General features: G+C 36.7%; 1 protein-coding gene across 1 annotated transcript; it reads right to left on the bottom strand.

Moving 5' to 3' along the window:
* Positions 1 to 263: 263 nt before the first annotated feature.
* Positions 264 to 6,438, bottom strand: LOC123241091 (olfactory receptor 51I2-like). Its single transcript, XM_044668796.1, has 2 exons — positions 5,519 to 6,438; positions 264 to 345 (listed from the first exon to the last, which is right to left on the bottom strand). The coding sequence occupies exons 1-2, from the start codon at positions 6,436 to 6,438 to the stop codon at positions 264 to 266; spliced, it is 1,002 nt and encodes a 333-aa protein (XP_044524731.1).
* Between the last annotated feature and the right edge of the window lie 3,114 nt (positions 6,439 to 9,552).

The following is a 9,552-nucleotide window of genomic DNA, read 5'->3' as shown; positions in this document are numbered from 1 at the left end:
AATGAGCTGGAGAAGGAAATAGCAAACTATTCCAATATCTTTGCCAAAATATACCAAATTGGGTCACAAGAAATTGGATCTGATTGAAAGGACCAGACAATAACAAAAAGTGACTATTTTTCTTTAATATTATCTGGTCCTTATGACAAATATACTGAAATCTTATTTGAAGCCTTTCCAGTTTATGCTCTACTGGTAGAGATTTTGAATCTTCAAGAAGCACAGGGTCACCTTCATAGCATGACTAGGCAACAGGGGGAACTTTAGAGAAAGTTGATACCTATTTGTTTTATCTGCATCTGTGATTTTTTTTTCCTTTGGGGGACTTTTAGTATAAAAATCATTCTATTGAGGCACAACAAAAGAAATCATTAAAGTACAATAAAACCTAATATTTATGTTTCCCCCCCTTCTGTGTTTTAAGTTTCTAAATGGTAACTGATTGGGACTTGTGGTATTTTGCATTTCATCCTCAAGAGTGACTCTAGAATTGTCCTCGTGCTCTCTTGCCATCAACTCCATCTGGAAGAAATTCAGTCATCCCATGGTTCTTTGCAAAATCCTAAACAACTTTTTTTGCTTTTTAAATAAAACCTTTATTCACTCAGAGATGGAAGCAGGTGCTCAGAGACCAAAGCCCATGTCATTGTCACATTCTTCTGATTCTTCTCTTTTTTTCCCTCCTTCTCTGCAGCAGCAGGTTCAGTACTTCAAGCTGGGGCAGCAGAGCCAGCACTGGCAGCAATAGCAATGACATTTCCAGCCAGCATGGGGGCCAACTTACTGCTGCCTTAAACAATTACATCTCCTATGTTCTAACCACTTAGTTCACTGATGACCTTCCTCATCCACCCTGATGCCTGCACTGTTCAAGATCTTCTTCAGGTCCTTGAGTTAGAAGAATTGTTGCTGCCAAGTCCAAGATATGTGGCCAAGTAGAATATATTGGTGGTCTGGGCTCCACTTAGGTATGATCAGAGGATCAGGGCTGAGTTGGTAGGAACATCAGTAACTGTGTCAGGCTCAGATAAAACTATCAACTATCAACTCAAAGAAAAATTGAAGTTATACACCTCCCTTTACATCCACATTACTTCCCATATGCAGAAATTTAATTTTCCCCTTTGCAGCAAGACTGTAAACTCCTTGAGACTACAAGAACCTTTAGGATCACCACTGTCCACTTTGTTAAAGTAGTACTTAGTACAATGCCTGGAACATAGTCATCTTTGATTTATTCATATTCTTCTGTTGTTCAAACAAAATAAAAATAATATAAGATGCCAGTTTCTCTGTCCTCCTTAGAGCTCAGGATAAATTGCATTGTTTGGGGAAAATGAAACAAATTAATTTGATAAAAAATTATGCACAGAACCAGTGTAACCTGTTCATAACTGTATAGTTTGAAGAATACATAATTTTCCCCCTTTAAAAACTGAGACATTTTCCCATTTCTAGACCTACAACTATGTTTCCATTCTCCACAATTTCTCAAATAGTATCAATAATAATTCACCTATCCTACTTGGCCCTAAAACATAAAACTAATTCTAATGAGTGAGCATTACAAAGGGATACAATATGAGGAAAGACTTCCTAACAACTGGAGTCTCCCACAAAAGGAAATAAGATCTCTAAAAAGTATTATTGAGGATTTGATACAGAAACTACATGATCAGAGTTGGTGTAAAAGGGATTCATACTCAACATGGGATGAACTAGATGACATATGGGATCCTTCCAGGTTAATGATTTCATGATTCTAATCAACAAACCAACTCACTTTCTGACTTGGGACTGCCAGTGACAAAGTATATCTTTATTTCACTAAGAAACTTAAGAAAATCATTCATGATATCCTTTTGAACAAGTTTGAAAGATGTAAAATAGATAATCATTCAGACAGGATCATTTTAAACCAGTTGAATAACTGCACCCAAAGTAACAGCCATTGTCAACCAGGAAAGAGAGCTGTAGTGATGTGTCATGGGTCTCTGTCATAGGCACTGTTTTGAATTATCAATTTAATTAGAAATCTAAATCAGAAAGAAATGAAGATGCCATCTAACCAAATATGTAGATGATACTAAACTTAAAAGAATAGTTAACACATTGAATGAATCAGGATCCATTAAGGGTTTTATTAGTTATAGTTATATAAATATAATAATAGCAATAATATTATTATAAAATAATAATATAAAAATAATAGTAATAAAAATAAAAAGATTGAATTCAATATAGATTAAATGTTAAGTCCTAAACTTGGACTCAAAAAATCAACCACAGAAGTAAAGGATGAAAGAGACATGGGTAGACAGAAGTTGAAGAATTTTACTTTTTTTAAACTCAATGTAAATTAGAGGTGTGATTTAGTAGCCAATGAATACTGTTATAATTTTAGCCTGTACTAATTAAAATGCTTTGTCAGGTCACATATAAAATATTGTGTGTAGTCTTGGGGAACATATTTAAAGAGGGACATCATAATGTCATCTCTTACTCATACTAACCTTATTTTTCAAGTTCATCATTACAACTAGCCCTTTGCCCCTTTACCATAATACCAGTCCATTGCTACTGTCTATATCTAACATAGTGGACAACAATGATTTTGAAGGTTCTAGTATCAATCTCTCAACTAAGTAGAGGTACAAGTTAGCACAGCTTCCCTAGTTGTCTATGAACAGACTTCAAGGCCACTTACCACTAAGTAAAAGTAGGCTGAAGAGAGCTAAATCCCAAGCCCAAGACATAGTGCAGTCTTTGTATGCTTCTTTTTTGGAAGGATCTCCATCTTTATCATAGAAGAAGAGAGAAGAAAAGCAGCCAAGAACAAGTGTGTGGCCCTAGCTGAGTAGTAAGCACAAAGCAAATTCCAGAAACTTAACTATGTGACTCTTAGTTTAGAAGCAGAGCAATGATTCCTTTCTAATGTTTGGCTCAGCAAATAAGCCTGCAGAAAACCAAGACTGAAAGGGAGCCACCAGGTCAGTCACTCAAAGTAGGATAACAGTGACAGAATCCATCAGCAATCTACCGAAACTCAAGTACACACAAGCCAACACCTTCAAACCTGGGTCAAGAACTTATGGAGCTCAAACACAGAGCAGTGAGCAAATCTTTCCTCAGATCACAATACTTTGGAAGCAATGAAAGCTTTCAGGCTCCCACATTGAGTTGTGAAAGAGGGCCAGGTATAGGTAAAGTCAGGGCAGAAAAAAAGTAAACATTTCATTACTCTCCTACTCTCCATTTTCTCTGCTCCTCACTCTGGACATTCTCTCTCATGCCAAGACATCTTCACCTTGGAAGTTCACTCCACCTCTGGACTTCTCACACAAGAATTATACTCCATCCCTGTGACACCTTCTTCTGATTGGCTGCTTCCTCCCAGAACCTCCACCTCTACTTTAATAAAGTGCCCCAGACAATATTGATTTCCTACTTATCCAAGATCCACTCCTAACTCTTCAGACTTTCTTTAACATGTCCCTAAATGGATAACTTCTCCTTCTCTACTCCTTTACTGCATCATTTTACATGTTGTCTTTCTCCATTCAAATGTCAGCTCCTTGAGGGCAAGGAATATCTTTATGCTTGTATTTTTATTCCCAATTCTTACTAAAATGTCTGGAACATGTAAGTATTTCATTGATGCTTATTGACTTGGCTTTTCCCAGGACTGGACAAAATTGCTTTAGATATACATACATTTTATGATAATCAAGTACACACGTTATTAGTTTATTTACATATTCATATAGAATAATAATAGTGGACATTTTAGGTCAATTTAAAGTTTGCAAAACACCTTACACATTCACTATTTAGTTTTAGCCTCCACGAAACTCTGTGAGGAACAGATGAGGAAACCAAGTGTCAGAGATATATAATAATTCACTCATAGTAGGACAGTTGGGAATAATTAGTGTCAAAGATGGATCCAAACCCAAGTCCAACACTCTATTCACTACATATATAGTATTGTGTTTCTGACAATTTTATTTTCCTTGGTTTATAACTGTATATTAATGGTGGTTGGGTGGTATTGATGTGGGTGATTCAGCTTGACAGCAGACACACCTTATCACTGTCTTCTCTCTTCTCCTTTATAGTTTGTAGATTTTATCAAGCTACCTCATGTCACAGAAAGTGTTTTATATTCCTTTCAGCTCAATGTGGTCAGTCAATCAATAAACATTTATTATATACTTTTTATTACTTTCTGGAATTTATATTCTATAAAAAATTGGAAGTACAACCACAAAGATGCAGAGGTCCCAGTTAAGAAAAGTTCCTAACATTTACAGAGAGATTTGGCTGTGCTCTGATTTAAATTTTTGCTTATATCTAAATAACCCAGAATTCTTTTATAAAGGATAAAAAATTCAGGTTATTGAAATGTTTAGGGGGAAAAGCCAGCAGAGTGTGTTATAGAGTTTATTGATGGATAGATACAAAAATGAGGAATTGGGGTGGGGGAGGCAAAGAGGGAAGCAGACCTATTCTTGGAATTTCCCTCAATCACTGAAAAGGTACGTACAACTGGTAGCCTCAGCTTATATCTTCTGCACTCTGAGATTCCCATAGGAACAAATAATCCTTGATTTTTCCTTTCTCTACTATAGCTTAATCTTCCTTTTTCCTTCTTCCTTCTTGTTTCCCCTGTGCCAGAATGTTTCTAGAAAAGCACACTAAGGCTTGGGCAAGATTGGGAAGATTGACCCTTTTGTTCCTGAAAGCCAACTATTGAGATCCCCTTTCTTTTAACACTTAGAACGGTGTCTGACACACAGCAGACACTTATTAAATGTTTATTGATTTATTTATTCATCTTGGTCACTTTCCTTGCCTGTGTGTATCTCTTTAACAACTTTGGTCTATAACTTTCCCATTTGTCTCAAAGATCTCCATTGTGCCAAACTGTTCTCAAGACTAAGAGAGAGATGCTTGTTCCTTGGAACTGTAAATCACAAGATATCAGTCAGTTATCCAATCCATAACACAAGTGTAGTAGGAGCTTAAACTAGATTATAATCTTTATTTTTGCTTAAAAGAAAATAGTTTTTCATGACTACAATTTCTTTGAAACCAAGAGCTCACCCATGGATGAACTCTTCTTCTCTTCCCTGATGGAAACTTTATTTCTATGGGAAAATGCAATCTGGTCTGTGATATAACTCACATTATGACTGTTTCCAGGATTTGGTTGCTGCAAAAAGCTAGAATAGTGTAAAAAGTCATAGTACATGCAGAGAAAAAGTAGAATCTAGTGGAAATGTGTGTAAGAGGCAATGAATCAGTGAATTAATCTATTATGAGGAGTCTGTCTGCTTAGAAATTATGTCATGACCCATATTCTCCAAAACATCCAGTGTGTTAGAGATTACACAAATGTCAGCCACCAATATCTTTGTGTAAATCTTGTAAAACCAACACTTGATCGGGTCGTGCTGTGTGCAGCTGGTGTTTTTATCCAGCTTCTACTGTTCAGGGTTTAGTCACAGAGAATAACCTGATGAGCCTCTGACGGATCTCCTTTGTCTTGATGGAATAGATGACAGGATTGAGCATGGGAGGGACAAAGAGGTAGACAAGGGACATTAGTGTAAACACATATGGTGGTGCATATCTCCCATAGCGGTGAACCATGGATACACCCATCATGGGCATATAGAAGATAAGAACTGCGCAAATGTGAGATACACATGTGTTTAGTATTTTAAGACGTTCTTCTTGGGAGGCAATAGCCAACACAGAGTGGAGGATAAGAACATAGGAAAGGAAAATTAGCACAGAATCCAGGACAAAGGTAGAGAGAACAATGCACAGGCCAAAGATGTTATTTATAGTGATGTCCCCACAGGGTAGACGGATAAGGTCTGGGTGTAGGCAGTAAGCATGGGATAGGATGTTGGCTTTGCAGAAGGGCAGACGCTTCAGGAGGAAGGGCAGTGGAAAAACCATACAGAAGCTGCGAACACCAATGAAGAGGCTCATTTGTGCAACTCGGGCATCAGTGAGAATGGTAGAATACCTCAGTGGGTTACAGATAGCTACATAACGATCAAAGCTCATGGCCAGTAGGATCCCAGACTCCATGAAAGAGAAGAGATGGATGAAGAACATCTGGGCCATACAGGCATCAAAAGTAATCTCCTGGGTATGGAAGCAGAAAGTGGCCAGCACTGAGGGCAGTGTGGATAAGGACACACCAAGGTCATTGACTGAAAGCAGAGACAAGAAGTAATACATGGGTTGGTGCAGACTTTGCTCCTCTTTGACAATGAAGAGAATCAGGCTATTCCCCACAATAGAGACAGAGTAGAGGGCTCCAAGTAGCAGGAACATCCAGTGCTGAGAATCTTCAAGTCCTGGGAGGCCAGTCAGGGTGAAAGGAGGTAATCCTGTACTATTAGTGGATGAACTTCCCATGCTGAAAGTTTTGTTCAGTCTCTACAGTCAAATTTCATGGTAAGGAAAAAAAAGAATAGATCATTTTGATCAGTCCTTCAGTCTAGCATTCTAGATCTCCATAATTTAAAACTGTTCTATTTAACATTATATCTCACTCTATTGCTCAGCATAGACCTTCTCTTCTAGCCATGTAGGTCTCCTCAACATCTCCTTCCTTCACTCCATGCCAACACTTGGAACAACTTCCCTTAGCCTTTCAATTAAATCTTGAGGCAGATTCACAACTCAACTGGTCCAGGAAGTCTTTCTTGTTAACCCTAACCTCTATAAATTCAATCTTCCCAACCTATTGTAGTAAATGATAACAACTGATTTATTATCAAAACAGTGCTTAGTTTGCAGCCATTGCCTATGTCCTCACATTACCCCAGATCCTTCATTCTATCATTCTTACCAAACTTCCTTGATCCAACAAGTAAATAAAATATTCAAGAACACAAAGCAATAATTTCTTCCCTTCTTCTTCTCTATATGGTTTGTCCTCCTTTTCATCTTCCTACCTCTTCTCCTTGATGATGATGATGATTCTTCTCCTTCTTCCTCTCCTTCTTCTCTTCGTCCTCTTCCTGTTTCTCCTTTCCCTTTTTCCCTTCCCCTTTTCCCTTCCCTTTTCTTCTGGGTAGCACCTCATTCTGGTTCCCCTTGCACTCCTTGTCTCCTCTCCCTCCTATTACTCCTTTACTTGTTTTCTTCTTTTTTCTCTGCTTTTCCTCCTTCCTTCCTCATGCTTCCCCCAGAAACACAGAAAGTCACACCTTGATAATTTCCTTACTTTTTAATAGACCTTTACCTCAAATCTTCTCTGAGGTTGGGGTGAGTAATGGCTACCTTTGTTGCCTGAATTTCTTAAATCTCCAAAGTTAGGATGGAATAGAAACTCTCAAGCAGCCTGAGTTAGTTATCTCTAAAAAACTTTATTCATAAATTTAGGAGAAATAATCTCAAAAAATAAGGTTCAGAAAAGTATAGTTATAGAATCTCATATTTTTAGAGTTGGATGGGACCCTGGTGAACATTTAAGCCCAGTCCATATCCCCAGTGCATCTCTCCTTCACTATACTTGAAAAGTAATCATTCAGGTACTGTTGAAGATGCCTAAAGAGGGAGATCCCATTACCTCCATAGCTTTTGGATAACTTAAATGATGAAATTTTCCTTATATCAAGAATTATATCTTCAATCCACTATTCCTTTCTTCCTGGGTTAAGCAGAACAAGGCTAATGCCTCTTCCACATGACAGTGTTTCTATCACTTTAACATAGATGTAATGGGGACAGCTAAGTGCCTTAGTGGATAGAAAACCAGACCTGGAGACGAGAGCCTTTGAGCATGGTTCCAAATTGCCCTCCAGGATGGTTGGATCTGTTCACAAATCCACCAGCAATATATTAGTGTCCCAATTTTGCCACATCCCCTCCAATATTTATCACTTTACTTTTATATTGGTGAGTCTGACAGGTGTGAATTAGTACTTCAGAATTACTTTAATTTGCATTTCTCTAATCTAAAAGGACATAGAACATTTTTCATATGATTATTGATAGCTTTGATTTCTATGAAGACACTTTTAAAACCAAATCTAAGGTTTTAATTTTTCCCATATTAAAGTGTATCTTATTCTATTTGGTTCAATATTTTTGCCCATCAAATTTTCTTTTGGATTCTGACAGTTACATAAACTATTAGTTTTCTTTTCAGGTTTTGTGTCATCTGTACACTGGATAAGTATTTCAGCCATTCTTTTTTATCCATGGCACTGTTTAAAATATTAAACAGTACAGAGCTAAGCATAGGTCCATGGATCACTACATTGGAAACTTCTGTTCATGTGGACTAATGCAACAACCTCTCAATTTTCAAATTTCTTCCCATTCCAAACCATCCTCCACTCAGTTATCAAAATGATTTTCCTAAAGCTTATGTATAATCATGTCACTGTTCTTCTCATTAAACTCCACTGGCCACTTTTTTGCCTCTAGAACAGATTCTCAACCTTTTTTCTGTCATAGACCCCTTTGGTAGTCTAGTGAAGCCTCTGGACTCCTTTTCTGAGTAATGAATTTAAATTTAAAAAGTTGAAAATTTAAGATTACAAATGAAACCATTGATCCTGAAATATAGTTATAAAATCATTTCCTAAAAAAACAAGTTCAAAATTCCCAAGTTAAAAACATTTGTTTGAAAAGAAAATATAAATTTCTGTTTCCCATGTAACATTCTTTACAACCTAACCCTAAGTTAATAGCACATTTCTTTTCTCACACTCTACAATACAAACTGATCTTATTTTCCCTTGTGTGATAAACGACTTGAATTCATAAATGGAACCCAAGTGCTCTCTCACTATCTTATTTTTTTTCCTGTCCAAAGATATTCACCTTGGCAGAAAAAGCAGAAGCAAAATTAAAATTGAGGATTTCTGAGTTTTCCCTGTTGTCAATTGTCCCTCTTTTGATCCTCCTTTTCCCTCCAATATAATCCAAAACATTGACATCTAGCAGTGGACAAAAAACCTTTTGTTGTCCTTAGGTTTCCTCATTATGCTCATCTTATTCTGGAAGTTATTACTCTTAGCTCTATTTTTAGAATCTAGTTTTTGCATTGCTGGTACATATGAAACAAGGTCAGGTAACATACCAGGAATACAAAAGCTGGATAGTATATTTTATGAATTATGAAAATTAATGAAAATTAATTATGAATATTAAATAGCTTTATATATGTTGCATATATAATTTATATAAAATATAAAATAAATCTATAGGACTTTAGATATAATCTTGTCTAATTGATGCATGACCAAGAATCATCTCTAGGACAACCCCAAGTTGTCATGCAATCTCTGCTTAAATCTCCCTAATATAGAAAAATGACTGTTTCCAGAGTCCATCCATTCCAGCTTTGAACAATTGTTTGTTTCCGAATATTTTCTTACATTGATCTGAAATCTCCTTTTCTTTCAACTTCTATCCATTTTTTCCACTTCTCTCCCCTGTAAGCAAAGAGGATAAGTCTCTTGCAAAGAACCACATTCATAATGTTTGCAGAAAGCAATCTTTTCTACCTTCTTC

Source organism: Gracilinanus agilis, chromosome 3 (assembly GCF_016433145.1).
Source record: "Gracilinanus agilis isolate LMUSP501 chromosome 3, AgileGrace, whole genome shotgun sequence".
Classification (NCBI taxonomy): domain Eukaryota; kingdom Metazoa; phylum Chordata; class Mammalia; order Didelphimorphia; family Didelphidae; genus Gracilinanus; species Gracilinanus agilis.
The sequence above is the reverse complement of the archived record's forward strand: the minus strand, read 5'-3'. Positions and strand labels throughout refer to the sequence as shown.

Excerpts from the sequence above, each read along its gene's own strand:
- LOC123241091 (XM_044668796.1), bottom strand. The coding sequence starts at position 6,438 with ATGGGAAGTTCATCCACTAATAGTACAGGATTACCTCCTTTCACCCTG. Across the intron at positions 346-5,518 it reads ATCCGTCAGAGGCTCATCAG|AATGATTTTTATACTAAAAG; the intron begins GTTATTCTCTGT and ends GTGCCTCAATAG.